Source organism: Neomonachus schauinslandi, chromosome 2 (assembly GCF_002201575.2).
Source record: "Neomonachus schauinslandi chromosome 2, ASM220157v2, whole genome shotgun sequence".
NCBI classification, from domain to species: Eukaryota; Metazoa; Chordata; class Mammalia; order Carnivora; family Phocidae; genus Neomonachus; species Neomonachus schauinslandi.
In genome coordinates, this window is record NC_058404.1 from 101,110,989 (window position 1) to 101,130,281 (window position 19,293).

At 36.0% G+C, this 19,293-nt stretch overlaps 1 protein-coding gene across 1 annotated transcript in view; it reads right to left on the reverse strand.

Moving 5' to 3' along the window:
- The window catches only part of KIAA1109 (KIAA1109 ortholog), a 205,648-nt gene that overhangs the window by 12,860 nt on the left and 173,495 nt on the right, over positions 1 to 19,293 (reverse strand). The window contains exons 69-81 of the mRNA XM_044912884.1: positions 17,905 to 18,085; positions 17,004 to 17,205; positions 15,056 to 15,217; positions 13,741 to 13,880; positions 12,448 to 12,649; positions 7,906 to 8,106; positions 6,887 to 7,066; positions 4,322 to 4,459; positions 3,301 to 3,558; positions 2,211 to 2,361; positions 1,447 to 1,604; positions 1,150 to 1,342; positions 715 to 932 (exon numbers count right to left, since the gene is read on the reverse strand). Coding sequence (XP_044768819.1) covers positions 715 to 932; positions 1,150 to 1,342; positions 1,447 to 1,604; positions 2,211 to 2,361; positions 3,301 to 3,558; positions 4,322 to 4,459; positions 6,887 to 7,066; positions 7,906 to 8,106; positions 12,448 to 12,649; positions 13,741 to 13,880; positions 15,056 to 15,217; positions 17,004 to 17,205; positions 17,905 to 18,085 — 2,384 coding nt within the window. The remainder of the gene's footprint in view (positions 1 to 714; positions 933 to 1,149; positions 1,343 to 1,446; positions 1,605 to 2,210; positions 2,362 to 3,300; positions 3,559 to 4,321; positions 4,460 to 6,886; positions 7,067 to 7,905; positions 8,107 to 12,447; positions 12,650 to 13,740; positions 13,881 to 15,055; positions 15,218 to 17,003; positions 17,206 to 17,904; positions 18,086 to 19,293) is intronic.

Here is a 19,293-nt window from a genome sequence, read left to right on the forward strand (position 1 = left end):
AGCTTTGCACTTGTCAATAGGCCCCTATGTCCAGAACTCTCTTCCCCAGTGGAGATCTTTCTAGCCTAGAACTTTAAAAGGCTTCTGTGACCAACCTTTCTAAACTAGCTGGCCTCACAAACTATTCTTTATCTCCTTCTCCTGCTTTTTCAGTACGTCTTTCTATCTGAAATTATCTGATGTATTTAGTTAGTAAGTTAGTAAATTAATTATAGTCTATCTCTCCCATTAGAACAAAGCTTTATATAGGTAGGAACTTTGTCTACTAGGAGATCTCCTATGCCTAAAACAGTGCTTAAGAATATAGCTGACTTGCTGATTGAATTACTGAGCGAAAATAATAATCTGCCTAATATGACACAGCTAATAAATCCAAAAAACTCCAAAAAAATCCAAAGCTCAGACATTCTGATTCCACAGCCCATGCTCTAAACCAGAACATGGTATTGTCATAATTAGTATTCAAGAGCACGGAGTGGGTATTGGTTATAGGTGAGTTGTGGCAGGAGAAGGAGGTAATATGTGATGACTTCCCAAATGATGGCCTTTAATTCTATTGGTGGGTAGGAAATCAGGTACTTTGCTGAGTGAATAGAATAAAGAGCATATGGATCACTTTGTAAGTATGATACATAGATATTATTTAAATTAAGATTGTAACACAACATTTAGTGAAAGATAAAGCATACATAAAGGCTTAGTTCTGATTCTTACATTGTTCTTGTGAACTTCTCTCTAGGTTATTAGTCATTGTCTTAGGTGGAAGATATGGAACGGGTCCCCAGGTAGACAGAGCTCGTTTGCTGGTGTCAAACTGTTGTGTGAAAAATTCCTGGAGCTTCATTCCTATTTTTATCAGGTCTGGTGTAGTTGATCTTGATATCATTACTTGGAAAATATCCCACTTCAAATCTCCATGGACAAATATTTCACTAAAGCATAAAAGAGAGTTATATACCTTACAGAAGATGGCTTAAAAAAAAAAAAAAAATTCCCTTCTCCATCCAGGTTTTTCATTCATATTAGTTGCATAATATAAAATCATTTTGCAAAAAAAATATGAATCATTTGCGTTTTCTCACTGGAGGAGAGAAAACATACTAAGAGCAGTCATACAAAGTGTTCAGAAAGTAACATTTCACTAAATACCTTTTATCAGTCATGCTTGAATCCAGTGCGTTATACAGATTTACTTTCCATTCATCCTGAAGCTTGAGATCAGCATTACTGAAGATACCCATGAGGATACTTGAGCCCATGTAATCAACACGAGCTTCAGTAGAACCCATAGTAATCTGAATTTTGTGACTAGGTTGATGATTTGGATGTTCAGAAATATGAGCTAAAATGGAAATGATAATTACCTTTCATAGAAATACCTAATGGGGAAAACTTATCAAAATCAATTTTCAAAAATTTGTTTTCAGTTGTAAAATTTCAACATACCAACCATCTCCAAAGCATTGACATCTATGGTCCCTCCAACTACTCCTCCTTTAGAATCCAACTGTGATCTTCCCAGACCTACGGACATGCTTATCTCTCGATCTCGATTACTTCCTACCGACAGACGGCCCTGGCTCTTCAAACCACTAGTTGTCCAACTGGAGAAAAGAAAAAGGGTTGTTAATTCGACATACCGCTTTCAATGTCATGAATTAAAACAGGAGTTAGAGGATTTTGAAAAATCTGAAAAAACAATACATTTCTTATAAAAACTGTGGTAAATGTTTGAATATTGATAATAAAGCTTTCTTCTTAGCAAATTACACGGTTTTCCTTTTAATTTTCTCTTTTTAGAGGACATAGTCCATGTTGTTTTATATTACAATATCTTTAGGATAAAACCATTTTCTTTTTTTTTTTTTTTTTTTAAAGATTTTATTTATTTATTTGAGAGAGAGAATGAGAGACAGAGACCACGAGCGGGAAGAGGGGCAGAGGGAGAAGCAGACCCCCCGCTGAGCAGGGAGCCCGATGCGGGACTCGATCCCGGGACTCCAGGATCATGACCTGAGCCGAAGGCAGTCGCTTAACCAACTGAGCCACCCAGGCGCCCCAAGGATAAAACCATTTTCAAGATAAAGCAATTTATACCTTTTTTCTACTGTCTCAAACACTTCAGTATTAAAAAGGTTTTAAATTGCTTTATTACAATATAAGAAAAATTACAACAAATGATTAATTTTCCTTGTATCTGAATATCTTACGTTGTATTTCCCATTACATTACTCATATTCATTTGAACGTTTAATTGCTTCAAGTTGATGGCAAACACGACCAATGTTTCCCATGGGGTCCCTTGTTGGCTTGCTGCTTTGTTCGATTTGTTAAAAGGAGTTGATGTTTTTGAAAGTGAATCTAAAAACAGAAACATCAAATGCATATTCACTCACATAGATGCTCAGACAATTAAAAGTTACCATTCTTACCACTACAGCCCCAGAAGTAAAAATATGGTATTCTTAATTAAAACCTAACATCTAACAGCTGTCATATTGCTTCTAAAATACTAGCTACCATTTACTGAACATTCAGTAGGGCTAGCAGTCTTCTTGAAAGCTCATAAAGTTCCGTATGATCTCCATTTTACATGAGGAAATTCTGGTGTGCATGGGATATAGCAGCACAGATCATCACCCTGGGATTTTCTTAACAAAGGAGAAAATCATAAGTTGCGGCTGCCAAACAGAGGACTTGAAGGCAGGGACCGTTCTGAAATGCAGACGCCTGCTGAGGTGCCCGTCTGCTGGGTTCCTGTGGGCTCAGTGTGTATCTTGAACCCTGCATTTACTTATTATACTCTAAGCTTGTGACATGAACTATATCATTTTTATATGTTCAGATACAAGTAAAGTGCTGAGCACATAAAGGAGTTCAAAAAACATTGGCTGAATAAAGGAATGACTGAATGGATGAATACCAAAGATTAACTTTTTCATAAATGAGTCTGACACTCAGGAAAAAAAAAATTAACTTTTTCAAAATCAAACATCTTTTCCAACGTCACAGGTTTGTTTTACTTCTAAAAATAACTACCACGTGGAACAAACTAATAATATGTTCATTCCTCTCTTCTTTTCCCTTTTTAAAGCTACTAGTCATCCAGCTATCTCTTCTTCTGGCAAACACTTTGAAGTGTCTATTGTTTGGTTTTGGGTATTCCCACCCCTCCATCTTTCATAAAAATCTTCAAGAGTATCTTTTCCTACAGTTGAGGCAGAAATCTGAGAGTAACTAATTAAGATTTTTATCTTGGGGGTATTGGAGGGATACTGATAACAAAGAGAGCAGTGTTACCTCTTCGGGGAACTGAAGAATCAGACACACTCCTTGATCTTATGGAAGCTGGGGATTTTAGGCTCTGTGCTGCTGTCCCTGGTGACATGGTGCTGTTTGTCATATGTTCATTGAATACATTAGGTGACTGAGGCATGTGGGTGAAAGAGGCTGACTGACTAGGCTGTTCCCAGGTCCTGCAGTAAGCTTTTCTTGACGATTCAGGAGAAAGATGCTGGCTTACCCCTTCAATGGAATCAGGTGTCCCTGGGCCAGATGCTGTTAGAAAAGTAGAAACAAAATTAACAGAATCAATATTAATCAGGATACAATCTCCATGTTATAAAATAATAAATTTCACCACTCTATCTTTTCTAATCATAGATTCCTTCTAGTTCTCTATTTGAGAACTGTACAGCAATTTATGGTTTGCAAAGTACATTCCAGCATGTTATTTTATTTAATTCTCATGGTAATTCATGAGAGGGGCAATACAGGTACTCTTTTTCCATTTTACAAATAAGGGAATAGATGGGCGCCTAGGTGGCTCAGTTGGTTAAGCATCTGACTCTTGAAATCAGCTCAGGTCATGATCTCAGGGTCGTGAGATCCAGCCCTGCGTTGGGCTCCGCGTTGGGTGGGGAGCCTGCTTGGGATTCTCTCTCTTCCTCTCCCTCTGGCCCTCCCACCCCCCGCCAGGTCGTGCAAGTGTGCACACTCTATCTCAAAAAATAAAAAAAATAAAAAAATAAGGGATAGATTCAAACTTGGATTTCTAATATTTTCTACTGCATCATGTTAACTCTACCTTTCACTTACACAGTATACTACTAAAACATCATCTAAGTCCAAGAGAAAAAATGCAGGCAATGTGAGAGCATATCCCCAACATTTTCTGTTTTCCATGCTTAATTAACCATGATTAACTTGGATGTCTTATCAAGTAAAACAAAGTTTGTGGTATCAATCATTGATTCCTGTTACTACTGTAACCAAAATTAAAAGTAACGTAAGTATAATTACAATTACATAACAAGCTTACTTGGCAAATTTATAGTTTGGTCTCCAAGGAATAGGCGTCTTGCAATACTTCTCCTATACCAGGCTCTTGGAAATGCCAGAATTTCACTGAGTCGACGCATATCATATTTAAAGGAGGCAGACCCTATATCACATACAGCTGATACATAAATAAATAAAGTCTGTTAGAACAGATTTCCAAAACCTTTAATATTGTCACATGGTAGGTATGACACATGACACAACTAAATTATAATAATGTTATAATTAATGAAATATCAAAATAAGTTACAAGGTATGATTAGTAAGTGATAATATTTGTTCCTTCCACAAATGATAAAAATAGCACATTTTTGGGCGCCTGGGTGGCTCAGTTGCTTAAGCAACTGCCTTCAGCTTAGGTCATGATCCCGGAGTCCCAGAATCGAGTCCCGCATCAGGCCCCCTGCTCAGCAGGGAGTCTGCTTCTCCCTCTGACCCTCCCCCCTATCGTGCTTTCTCTCATTCTATCTCTCTCAAATAAATAAATAAAAATCTTTTAAAAAATAGCACATTCTTACACTATTCCCATTTCCTTTTTTGAGGTGAGGGCAACTTGGAATTCTGTTGTCACTTTATCATGAAATTCTGAGGGGTTCTAAAGATCAGACTTATTGACAGCTTTCAACTTTAATATAGGGCTCTTCTCAAATATGGAAACTGAATAATCGGGATGGGCAGGGACACAAACTTCCTCAAAAGTAGTTGTAAACCAGTGTGTGGCAAGAACTGCTATTTTCCTTTTAGACAAAGAGCAGGGACTTGTCAGTCTGAAGGCATTGTGATGACCGCTTCTTGGGGTTCTGCTCTGAGCACTCTTTTGCCCCTGCTTTACATGCTCTTCTGTTCTTCCACCAGAGCTTCTGTAAGGAGTTACACACCAGTGTCCCCCAAATCTAATATTTCTGTTTCAGCCTGAGTCCATATCCACATAGCCCATCAGCCAATTATCTACAGACTCTCCCACCTAAACGTCCTAATAAGCACTTCCTTATTTTTGATCTAAGTTAATGACAGTCCACTATCCCTTCACTCACCTAAGCTAAACACTTGAGACATCCTTGTCTCCTCTACTCCTTACACAACTTGTCCTCAGGCTTGTGGGTTCTACTTCTTTTAAAACCATTCTCTCTTCTTTTTTATTGTCACAGTTTAGGGTTTCACTCCCTATTGCTTGGTCTATTTCAACAGTCTTTTCAAGCATCTCTCCCATTTTTCATGCTGCCATCAACTCTTTCTAAAACACCAATCTGAAGCATCATCCCATTTTTTTTTTAAATACAAACATGTTATTTTATAATACATATACAAATTTATTGTGTGTGGTAAGAACACTTAAGATGAGATCTACTATCTTCACAGATTGTTTTTTTTGTCTTCACAGATTTTTGAAGTGTACAATATAGTACTGTCATCTTTAAGCACAGTGTTGTCATCCCATTTCTTAAAAACCTCTAATGGCTTTTCACTGCCCAAAGGATCAGAATCCTTTTCTTTAGCTTGGCATATGAGTCTCCCATCAATCTAGTCCTGGGGTGTTTTACCAGCTTTCCCTCTAAGCAATTCCTCTCTCCCTTGGGACATTTAACTATACAACCAGTTAAATGTTCAGTTATAACTATGCTTTGCTTCAGTGAACCGAAGTATGATCCAAAAGCATACTTTCTGATGCTCTCTGTACCATTAAAGACCATGCTATAGCTAAGAATTTTTTTTTTACATAATTTTGAAGATCTGGCCCCAATATCATTTCTGTTGTGAAGCCTTCTTTGATCTCTTGAATAAAACAATTTATTTCTTCCTCTTTATGTAAAGTTCCATTATAGCATTAATTACACTGCACTGTCATTTATTTGTCTACTTGTGAGACCTTGTCTTATTCATGCCGGCACCCTGAATCATCTACCAGAGTGTCGGCACAAGTTCATTGTAAAATATAGGCTCAGTGTATGTTTGTTGAATACTAGCTTTTAAGTGTACTTACTGTATTTGTGCAATTAATAACCTTAAAAATTTTCACTCCCATAGTACTCTCAATTCTTAAAAATGTTCCACAGGCACTTAATTTTAAACGGTCAAGTCATAACATAAGGAAAATGAGCAAGTGATTTGCCCATAGGTATATGGCTAGTTACAAAGCTAACAATACACATGTACACAACTTAAGATCTAATGACACTAAGTAAAAAAAATTTAACCATCATCCCTCATTAGTGTTTTAAGAATTTACAATCAGAAAACTAAGCTAATGAAAAATCAGAAAGTTTACCAATTCATGGTAGAGAAGTGAAGAAAAGAAGCAGTTTTCAGTGACTTAACGAGGCATACTTTGGCCTTTGGGTGACATTTCTATGCATTTACCTAGAAATCATATTCCTAACATTGCTTACTTGGACTGAGAGAGTACATTGGCCTAGACTGTTACTCCTCTCATTTAAATCATTCATCACTAAAAGCTTAATGTTACTATTAAAACACTGTTAAAAAGGAGGCCCTTACTTAATTCTGAAAAACAGCATTTTAATTAAGAAACTATACAATTAAGTACCAGATATATTGATTAGTGTAGTGTCCATTTTGCTTGCAGATTTGCTTACAGACTGACTTTCAAAAAATGAGGCACCTCCTGAGCGCCTTATCCGAGACAAACTCACTTTTACAAATTCAAGGTTTATACTGAGTGAGTCTTTTCGACCAGTGACGGAAGTGGGTTCTTCATCCACATTCCCTTTAAAACAAAAACAAAAACACAACACACACACATTTATATATGTATGCATATATATACATGCATGCAACTATCTAGTTACATGAAATTATCTAATACACTGGAATATGCCAACAATTAAAATCACTTTAGGTGAGGTTAAAAATTTAAGAATGATCTAATGAGCATTAGCATTCTTAACAATAGTTTAATAGTTTCAAGCCCATAAACAATAGTGATGATTTTCACAATACTTCTCCAACAAAAACTAGCACTGACATGGAATATATGTTTTTGTTACTTCTCTAAGCAAATCAAGAGACATTCACTAATATCAAAATCTCAGACATTTTTAGTGGTAAATCTGCACTTTAAAATGATAGTGAAATTTAAGTTGGTTAAATAATGACAAGAAGGAGAAGCAACAGCAGCAGAAGGTGGTTTCATTTTAAACTGAGAAATGTGATGCACACACTTTAAAAATTCACTATTTGCAGAATACAATTTCTTATACAAATAATGATTTGGTAAAACATTTAAACTTTTCAGTAACATAAATATCCTTTTTAAATCCAAAGATTATTGTGCTGCATATGTCACTGTTTTAAAATTCTTATATAATTAATTCACCTCAATTATTAATTTCATATTTCTACTTATGTAGAGACAGGATAGATATTGTCAAGAAGAAAAATAAAGTTTTTGATCTTATTTTATATCCATTATTATTTTTTTAATTTAAAAAAATTTTTTTTAAATTTTCTTTTATATCCATTATTAAAGGTACTGTGATTTCTGAAAAGATCAAAGCTTGAAAATGTGCTATAAATTAAAAAAGATGGAAACACTCTTAAGTATACCTAGTCCTCCTGATCCAGGTGTGAGCCCAGAAACAGCAGTTTTTTGTTTCCCTGCTCCGTATGGATGAAATACATAAAGGGAAAAGTCAGACATGCATGCAGTGAAGCTCAACCCAGACGAACTGCTGCTAGAACTGGTCAGATCTGACTGACTACTACTATGTCGACTTCTGCCAAGAGGGCTGCCTAGGCCGGATGAACCTACAGTGAAAACAAGAAATCCAAAATATTTATAAGCCACAGAAGATTGTAAAAGTCTGTCACTTAATACATTCTTAAGAACCAAACAAGACTTGAAATTAAAATGGAAATACTCAAACATTAATTGATAAATAGATTTAAAATCTTGATATCAAAATAAAGACTTAGATGTACTTTTCAATTAATTTTTTCTATTAACTGGGGTTTAATACTCTGTTCATCTTTGAAACAATTATTTAGACATTTGATTGGCCAACTCCATGGTTTCCTGTTTCTTTTCTCCTTTGCTCCACTGGAAGCAGGCAGTAGAAGAGGCACAAAATAGCTGGGACTTAAGCGAAGGGGGAGAACAAACTATAAAAAATCCAAATCATGTAACTGGAGTCCACATTTCAGTAGCCAGCAGTGGAAATAGAGCACAGTACACAAATGCAGAAAGTTAAAGATCTCTTTCTCTGAGAAGAAGCAAGTGTCCGCATTGGCAACACTTACCATAGGTGGTGTATAGCCTAATTCAAAATATGCTTTAAATGTAAAAAATACGAGTAAAGCATCTTTTTTTAAATTTTTTTTTTTAAAGATTTTTTTTTTTTTTTTTATTTGAGACAGAGAATGAGAGAGAGAGAGCACATGAGAGGGGGGAGGGTCAGAGGCAGAAGCAGGCTCCCTGCCGAGCAGGGAGCCCGATGCGGGACTCGATCCCGGGACTCCAGGATCATGACCTGAGCTGAAGGCAGTGGCTTAACCAACTGAGCCACCCAGGCGCCCCCGAGTAAAGCATCTTAAGAGAACATTATATGATTTTGCTAGTAATTCCAAAATATGTATTTCCAAAATATATAGACCTCCTTTGGATTCATATTGCAACTGGTTACTTGACATCCTACTAGAATGTGTCACAAGCATTTAAAGCTCACCATGTCCAAAACTGAATTCTTGATCTTTACCCCCCATCTATTTTTCTTCCAGTGTCTCCCATCTCCAGTAAGTGACATTTCCAAGCAAATAGCTCAGCCAGAAACCTGAGAGTTATTTGTCATTCTTCCCACTTCTATCATGCAATTTATCACCATTATCATTTCAATGTCTAAGAACATAAATTAAGCCTGTCCATTTCCCTGTATCTCACTATTGTTACTCTAGTCTAAGCAATTATCAGCTCTGGACTGCTGAAATGGCCAACTGTTCTCCCTGCTTTCTTCTACTCTTGTTCTCCTCCAATCAACTATCGGATTGCAGCTGGACTGGTGGTATTCTGAAGGTGTAAATCAGAATCTCACGTCTACATTCCTGTTTAACCTTCAGTGGCTTTCCCACATGATCTGGCTCTTTCCCATCTCTCTAAATCTTTATCATACCAATCTACCTTTTGTTTGCCACATGCCACTTACACTAGTTGTTTTTGTTTTTTAAACTTGCCAAATTCTTGGGCGCCTGGGTGGCTCAGATGGTTAAGCGTCTGCCTTCGGCTCAGGTCATGATCCCAGGGTCCTGGGATCGAGTCCCACATCGGGCTCCCCGCTGAGCGGGGAGCCTGCTTCTCCCTCTGACCCTCTCCCCTCTCTTGCTGTTTCTCTCTTGCTCGCTCTCTAAAAAATAAATAAAATTTAAAAAAAAAAAAAAAACTTGCCAAATTCTTTCTTGCTTCATGGATTTTGTGTTCTCTACCTAAAGTGTTCATCATCCCAACTCTCTGCTTGGCTAACTCATACTCACTTCACATTTCCACTTAAAATATACTTGTTTGCTTGTTTTCTGTTTCTCCAAATTCAACTTAGGTTCCACATTAGCAGTGACATATCTGCTAGCTAGGTTCACTACCATCCATTCAACTTCTGGCATGGACCCAGGCCCCAGTAAAGTTCAATAAAGATCCTTTGAAAGAATGGATACTGTTGTGGCGTCTGGGTGGCTCAGTCAGTTAAGTGTCTGCTTTCAGCTCAGGTCATGATTTCAGGGTCCCAGGATCAAGCCCCAGGTCTGGCTCCCTGCTCAGCAGGGAGCCTGCTTCTTCCTCTCCCTCTCCCTCTGCCTCTGTCCCTCCCCCCGCTTGTGCTTCTTTATCTGAGAAGATAAATAAAAAATCTTAAAAAAAAGAATGGATACTATCATAACCTATACTTCTTATACATTTATTCTTATCATTATTCTTCCTGCATGTTTTATGATGATAAAATGAGGGACGCTATTTCATTTTTTTAAATTTTCTATAGAATCAAAATGTGGACATAAAAAATAGTCGCTCATTTCATATTCCTTTCACTACATATACTTAGTATGGTACATATATACACTACTACAATAATTTAAGTGTCAGTAATTTGTGGCATTTTGTCATTAAGAAAAAAAGTGAATATCCCAACAGAGAAATGGACATGGGCATATTTCTCTCCCGCATTAGCCAATAAAGTAATAACACATTAAATAAAACCCCATTTTAGCCCATCACATTAACAATGATTAAAAATAAATTTAAAGCGTAATGTTGGGAAGAATACAGTGAACCTGGTGTCTACACACACTGTGGTGAGGATGCAGAAATCTTATATTTACTAGAATAGTAAAACATATCAAACACTTTAAAAATATTCACTCTCTCTGACTCAGGAATTCCACTTTTAAGAATTTATCCTAGGGCACCTGGGTGGCTCAGTTGGTTAAGCGACTGCCTTCGGCTCAGGTCATGATCCTGGAGTCCCGGGATCGAGTCCCGCATCGGGCTCCCTGCTCGGCGGGGAGTCTGCTTCTCCCTCTGACCCTTCCCCCCTCTCATGTGCTCTCTCTCAAATAAATAAATAAAATCTTTAAAAAAAAAAAATTTATCCTAAGGATGTTGATTTATATATAAAGATATTCATCTCAATATTATTCACAAAATAGAAAACAAAAAGCCCAGGGAGTCTCAAATGTATGATTGAAATGATGGAATATCATGCAATCATTAAAATTATTTTAGAGATGAGTATTTAATAATTTGAGAAAAACTTATATTTTAAGTTTTTAAAAGATACATAGCAGAAGAGATCATATTTAAATTTTGCCTGGGAAGAAGACTGTACCTACAAAAATGCGGGAGAGTAGGTAGGAAGTGATAATACTGGTTATCTAAGATAAAAGGATATTATTTTCATTCTTAGTACTCTTGTTTTCTGTATTCTCTATAACGAACAGTGAGTTAATTTTATAATCAAAAAGTAGGTTTTCAAAAACTGACACTACCACTCCAATATTTTATAGACTACAACACAATTCCAACAGCAATATTTTGGAACTAAGTGTGACAGTGGGCAACCACATTTGCAAAAACTTATTTCTAAAATATCAACTTTTTTTTTTAAGATTTTTAAAAATTTATTTATTTGACAGAGACACAGCGAGAGAGGGAACACAAGCAGGGGGAGTGGGAGAGGGAGAAGCAGGCTTCCCGCTGAGCAGGGAGCCCAATGTGGGGCTCAATCCCAGGACCCTGGAATCATGACCTGAGCCGAAGGCAGACGCTTAACGACTGAGCCACCCAGGTGCCCCTAAAATATCAACTTTTTGTTTTCCTATTTTATGAGGAAAACTTTCAAAGATTCATGCAGCAAAGCAATGTTTTGTTTTAGCCATTTTTTCAGTGTCTTCTGACATTGCAAAATATCCCCTGGGGGCTTTTTTTAACCCCTGGTTATGAACCATTGTTTTAATGATAGTTCTCTTATTAACAATTATCAATTTTCATTCATTCTAGTCTCTTTAAGAATGGTCAATAAAATCTTTATCATTTGCATATGCAATCTTTCTATGATTTTTAGGGCAGAAATGACACTGAGCTTTAATACAGTGAACAGTGACTTTCTCACCAGGAAATCATCAGTTGTGTGTTAAAAACAAAACCTTTCATGAAATGGACATTTGAGTTATAAATATATATATATACATTATTACGATTACATACACACACACACAAACTACCCTTGATACAATTTTAATTCACTGTGATAAATTCTTGCATGATAACACTGTCTTCTTTTCCATTTGCAACACTGATTACTCTTAAATGTAAAAATAGAGCATAAGACATTCAAAAGTACTTAAACGTATAAAATGACATTTACTTCATAGTGCTTGTAGCGTGTGCATTCAAACCAATCAAAAAATGCTATCCAACTGCCATTCACTTGTACCAAAATATACTCAAAAAACTTTGATCTCAATATATTTTTCTATAAATACTCTAATTCTCAAATATTCTCCTTTTCCAAGTTTATTTTTTTAGTAATATACACTAATCACTATTAAAATATTTATTTGAAAATAGTAGTTGGCTTTCTACCAGGGAATAAAAGAGTGTTTCTGTACCCGGTGTTCCAGTTTTGCTTGTAGAGGTCTTTGTTCCACTCTGAGTAGCATTACCTCCAGGGGATAAAGTCTCTGTGGGATACGTGGTCCCTAAAGTCTCCAGTTCGCCTCGGTTTGAAGAAAACACCAAGTCCAGGGATGGTAGCTTTAGCATGCATTCTACTCTTGATACTGGTAAACAGCTAAACTTGATCTGTGAGGGCTAAAAAGTGCAGAAAGCCAAAAAAAAAAAAAAAAAAAATTTCTGGGTACTAGTTAAAAAATTTCACACTGGATTCCAAAAATATGATTTCCACTTCAGTCCACATATAGCAAATTATTTGACACTTTAAAGGCTTTTTTTTGTTTAATGTCCTAGCTTTTTCAAACAGATACATGATACATTAACCAAAATTTATTAACAAAATGGCATTTTAGGAATCACCTCTGAGTGATAAATATTTAGATATTTAGATGATTCAGAACATTAAAGATATCTATGTTCATATTATACTTGTTCATAATCAAATTTTTAAAGGAAATAATTCCTCTTATACTAAAATTTTTAAAAAGCTATTTAATAAGTTCTATAAACTCTCAAGCCCTCCCCCATTACATGTTTTTATCATATCTTCAAAAGGCTAATGCAAAACTCTATCCTGAAGCCCTTTTGGCCAAACTGCTATTGTAGAAAATAGTTTGAACAGATGACCATTAGTGTTCCTTTTATTCTTGAGATTATCAGATTTTAATTGAAGGTAAACTGAAACCTGAAGTTTGGTTACAAGTAGTTTTCAAATCCTCTTTAATAAATGGACTCAATCAGATGCTAATACAGTCCCAAAGGGCGACTAAGACTGCATTTTACAATAAAATATTAAATAAAAATTCCATAACTTAGCAAAAATCTAACAAAGGTACTACTGTGTGACTTACATCTCAATTACACTTTATATTTGCCCCAAAAGGACCATAATGGCAAGAAATACAGGTGGCAAGAAATTAAAAAAGGGCATAAAATTCTAAAAAAAAAAAAGGTTTTAACTTACACATTTTTATTTTTGCCAAAAAAGTGTAAGATCTAAATTTTGAAAACCCAAAGATCTATGAACCTCCTCAGCAGAAAAGTAAATACACACACAAAATTGTACATATACCTCCCAGAGGTCCAGGTGATCTCTAAGCCAGTATAGGTTTACTAAAGGTCCATGAATCCAAGGTTAAAGAAACTTTAAGGGAAAAATGTTGGAAATATTCAAATAAACTTAAAAACATTTTTCTTTAAAACAAAAGGGAATAAATGAAGTATATCACCTGAACTCGTACATAAACCACAACATCTACAGGGAAAGAAGAGTAAGCAGATGTTGAAGAAGATACTAATGATGTTGTTGATTCTTCCATAGGATCTGGTATTTCAAAATGTCCCATATCTTCATCTTGTGAACTGACAGCTGTTAAAATATTTAGTTTTATTATTAGGGCAAGGGCAAACCATTTTTTTAAAAGATTTATTTATTTATTTGAGAGAAAGAGAAAGAGTGTGCAAGCACGGGGGTGGGGGGGGGGGAATCTTAAGCAGACTCCACGATCAGTGTGGAGCCTGATGGGGTACTCCATCTCATGACCCTGAGATCATGATCTGAGCCAAAATCAATACTTGGACGCTTAACTGACTACACTAGCCAGACACTCTGGGAAAACTATTTATCAAAAGATCCTTTCTTGGGGCACATGGGTGGCTCAGTTGGTTACGCATCTGCTTTCGGCACAGGTCATGGTCCCAGGGGCCTGGGATCGAGCCCCACGTCAGGCTTCCAGCTCAGAGGGGAGCCCGCTTCTCCTCCTCCTTCTCCCTCTGCATTTTCCCCGTTTGTGCTCTCTGGCTCTCTCTCTTTCTCTCTGTCAAATAAATAAATAAAATCTTAAAAAAAAATATATCCTTTCTGTCATGCTAGTACTGAGATCAGGGATATGAACACACAGAAATGTGCTTCTGTAGCCCATCATTCTACACATCTTTCCCTATTCAAACCTCCTGCTCATTTCTCCAAATTCTAATTCCCCTCCTACTACAACAAACACTGTACAAAGAAAATTAAGCCTTTGCCCTCAAGAAGTTTCCAGTCCAAGAGGGAAGCTAATGTAGGAATTAAGGATGTTAATTTCGTCATTAACTAGCTGTGGCTGTGGGAAAATCATATAACCCTCACCAAGACTTAATTTATTTGTAAATGAGGACTAGATGATTTCTCAAGTTCTTTTCTTGATTTGTAAATGAGGACTAGATGATTTCTCAAGTTCTCTCTATAATTCTTGACTACTGAATATATTAATAATAATATATAACAGCATTAAAAATCCTTCTAAGTAATAGAATTTTAAAAATATTTGTGATGCAGGGGCACCTGGGTGGCTCAGTCGTTGAGCATCTGACTCTTGATTTAGGATCAGGTCATGGTCTCAGGATTCTGAGATCAAGGTCCACGTTGGGTTCTGGACTGGGCATGGAGCCTGCTTAAGGTTCTCTCTCCCACTCCCTCTGCAACACCCCCTCCCTGACTCTGTGCTTGTGCTCTTAAAAAAAAAAATTGTGATGGGGAAGTAAGTATATAAGGAGGATACTTACTTGTGTAATTCCTTTCAATTGGTGTAATTGGGATAGTTTCCAGAGCTTTTTCCAGAAAATCTAATAGGCAGGGACTAATAACCATTTCTTCTGGCAATGACTGAAGTGCTACCCAAGCATATAATTTGGCTGTTTTTACTCCTCCACTTCCTTTTCCTTTGGCTAGAACATTTACAAATGTGAGGTCAATTTAATAGTTCCCATACAACATATAATAATTTTGTGAGAAATTAGAACTATATATGACAGTTTAATCAGGTGAAGCACCTTATACCTAAACCATACAAGAATGCAATAAAAATAGCAGATTGATAGAAATGATATATTAATATTAGAATATAAAGATAATGATGCATATAAAACAATAGTTATTTCTACTTGCTCTAGGTCACAAATGTTGCTTCAATTTTTCAAATTTATAATTTGCTAAGTGTCTCATTTAGCATTATTTTGTCCACTTAAGAAGACACAGAGAAATCTGACGAATAATATTTTGTGTTAAGTGAGGAAAAATGTTGTTGTCAGGCTTTCCTATGTTCCTGCTGTTCTTAGCTTGTAGATTTTTACAATGCCTCCCTACATGGACTGCCATCCCTCTTTCACTTCTACATAACAAATATTTCTGTGTGAGTAGAATGAATGTAATAGCTAACTAAGATTTAGCTAACTTTGGCTTAGGTTTCCACCCTCAACATATATTAGTTTTGTAAACCAAGTAAATCAGCTCAACGTCTATGAACTCCTCATTTATAACTTTTATAACATTTATAACATTATGAACTTTCTTCATTTATAAAATTTTTTTATAACATTTATAACATTATGAACTTTCTTCATTTATAAAATGGGGATAATATCTGTCCTGCACTTAATGGGCATAGATGTGCCTTGTCAATTCAAAAGTGATATAGAAAATTTTATGCATTATCACATTTATTAGCTATTTTATTGAGCATACAGGTCAGCCCTCTTCAGTGCGGAAGAAAACTACACAAGGGCATGAGTACCAGGAGGCAAGGGCCACTGGAAGCTATTTTGGAATCTGGCTACCACACCACATGAATAATACCTTATATGTATAGTAGAATTTCCAAGAAAAGGGATTATCAGACCAGACAAGAATTAGTTCAAAATGTTTCATTTGAGAGATGGAATTTGATATATAAATCTTTTAAGATATTGTGGAAGTGAATGTTTGGGACTTCTGAGGCTAAGCCATAAAAGATACTGCAACTTTAGTAGCTATGTTCTCTTTTGGATCACTCCTTTTGAGGGAAGTCAGTTCCCTTGTTATGGGAACACTCAAACAGCCCAGTGGACAGGCCCACATGGGGAGGAACTAAAGCACCAGTTTGCCCATCATGTGAATGGGATGTGATGGAAGTAGAACTTCCAGACCCAGTCGAGCATTCTGATGACTGCAGCCTTAGCCAACATCTTGACTGCAGTGTCACGAAAGACTGTAAAGTTAGATTCACCAGCCAAACTGCTCCTGAATTGCTGATCCACACACACTGTGTTTAAGGTTATAAGCCACCAGGTTTGGGATCATTTGTTATGCAGTAACAGATAATTAATAAATGTGGTTAAGACCAATGTACTTTGTCTTAAAAGTATAAGTTTGATGCTTCCATCTAGATCATAATCTCCCATATATGAACTACATAAAAATTTTTCTAAATACATATAGATCTAAAAAGTTAAGTAAATAAACTATTTAGCATAGTAAGTTTCTTTTAACACTGATATTCTAAGGTAGTATCAGTTTGAAAAATAGCCAAAGGTCAGGCCACACTTCCATATGTGATTTTTATACAGTCATTATTGGCAAGTCTATGTGATCTTCTCTTTAACATGTAAATTTGCAAGAAATTCTCAATAGAGCAAGTAGGTGATGATTAAAAAGTTACCAAAAAAGTTAAAAATAACGTATATTTTCCTGAAATACCTGAGGGAATAGGTGGGGGTTGGGGAGGAAGTAAGGTGTTAGTCTTGCTCTGGACAGTGCAAGGTAAAGGAGGAGAAGGAGGAGATGGTGCACTATCTTTCATACCATACAGCTTGGACTCTTTAGAGAGGGTTCTTGGCAAGGAAGATCCTCTGGAGGCATTGGGTGATTCGGTCTTTAGTGTCTTGGAATTGTAATGCAACTGTATTAAGACAAATAAACTTTCAAAATTAAAATAATGAAGATGAGAAAAACCAACATATGTAGAAAAATGTGGAAGAACACCAATCCATGAGTCAGAAGACCCAGTTCCAGTTCTTACAAGTTAACGCTGTGATACTAGCAAGATTCTTAGCTGTTTTTCATTTAAAATTTAAAAAGTCATCCTAGATAATAAGTTCCTTCTTGCTTAATTTATAGGATTTTATAATTCTAAAATCTACAAAATAGGTGTTTAAGTTGGACTAGGAAAGGTTTAGCAAATGTAATGACTATCAATGCATAAAAAAGTAACTTCTTACTGACAAATTTTAATGGAAAAGCTGTATAAAAGAAGTGGCAACCTGCAATTTGGACGTTCTTATGTTCAGAATATAGCTATATCAGAGAAAAATGTTGGAAAGTCTCACTTTTTTTCTTTTAATTTTTTAAATTTTATTAGGTTTTGTTAATCACCATACATTACATCATTAGTTTTTGATGTAGTGTTCCATGATTCATTGTTTGCATATAACACCCAGTGCTCCATTCAGTACGTGCCCTCCTTAATACCCATCACCAGGCTAACCCATCCCCTCCTCCCCCCCAGGAAAGTCTCACTTTAATAGGTAAAGGAAGAACACGTACAACAGAAAATAAACACTGCTAAGAATAATCTAATCCTAGACTTTTAGGTTTTTACCTTTACATCAACTCCAGGAATGTAAAAAACTGTTGTTTCTAAGTCACTAGACTTTGTCTGTAGAGATGATGGCACTTTCTTGCCAGTCATTAAATGGGTGGTAGAAGCATAATTAGTTTGAAACTTCTTCTTTTTTGAAGGAGAATCTTGATCTAAACTCCTGGAACTTCTATCATAACTCCTATAAATAGACAAATGATTTTTATCTTGTAAAAAAACGCATTTATCTCCTTTTGTTTAAAATCAAACTTTTACCTATACAGTAAGTGGAATGTAATCCTTCATTAATAAAGTTGAAAAAGGAAAGCTCATTAGTGCCCGCTGCTAACCTGGCTAACACCGTCATGGATGATGTTCATGTCATGTGCTCTGCAGCTACACAGGGCAGCCACCTTTAGTCTTTCCTGAGGTCAGAGGTGTTTCACATGAACATGTTAGATTGAACCAAATGAAATTGCCCTTTACATAGGTAAAACCAGCTGAATATAAGCAAAGCATTATAATGAATTAACATGCTTTTTATCGTTACTACTACATTTGTAGGAATTTAACTGCTTGAGTGCCTTTTTATCTTCTCATTTTATAAAACCCTCCTTAGACAAAAAGACAATTTTTTTTTTTTTTTAAAGTAATCTCTATACCCAACATGGGGCTCAAACTCACAACCCTGAGGATCAAGAGTCCCATGGTCTACCAACTGAGCCTGCCTGGTGCCTGTAAAAATCTTTTATTATGAAAAATTTCAAACATGCAAAAAGTAAACAGAATGGTAAACTGTGAACCCCTATGGCTCTATCTCCCAGCTTCAACAATTGTCAGCATTCTGCCCCTTTTTTTAATCGACATTTCCACCCACTCCCCATCTATCCTCTCAATTAGTATTTTCTTTAGCTCTTTTTTAGATTAGGAAAGAAAAGCAAACATTCAAAGAAAAAATAATCTAATCTTAAGCCTCTTTATACCACCACTTTTTCAATGATGGAGACAAACGGTAAAGCTGCAGTTATACCCTGAACCACATTCCAGTATAATGAGGCCTCTCTGTCCCCCAGTTTCCCAATCTTGTTTTTCTGAATTCATCAAAATTCTGAATAACCAAGATATCTCTGAGTACTGCACTGTTCTTTAAAACAGGAATGTGCACAATACAAGAACAGAGACTGAGAAATTTGGGCTTATTTAAAGGAGAATTACAAAGATACAACTCTTTTAATTAAATTGCTAGAATCTAAAGCAGAAATGCATTTCTAGTTGCCAGAAAACTTTAGACACTTGTTTATTTATTTATTATTTATTTATTTATTTAAAGATTTTATTTATTCACTTGAGACACAGAGCTAGAGAGAGAGAGAGAGAGAGCATGAGCAGGGAGAGAGAGAAGCAGGCTCC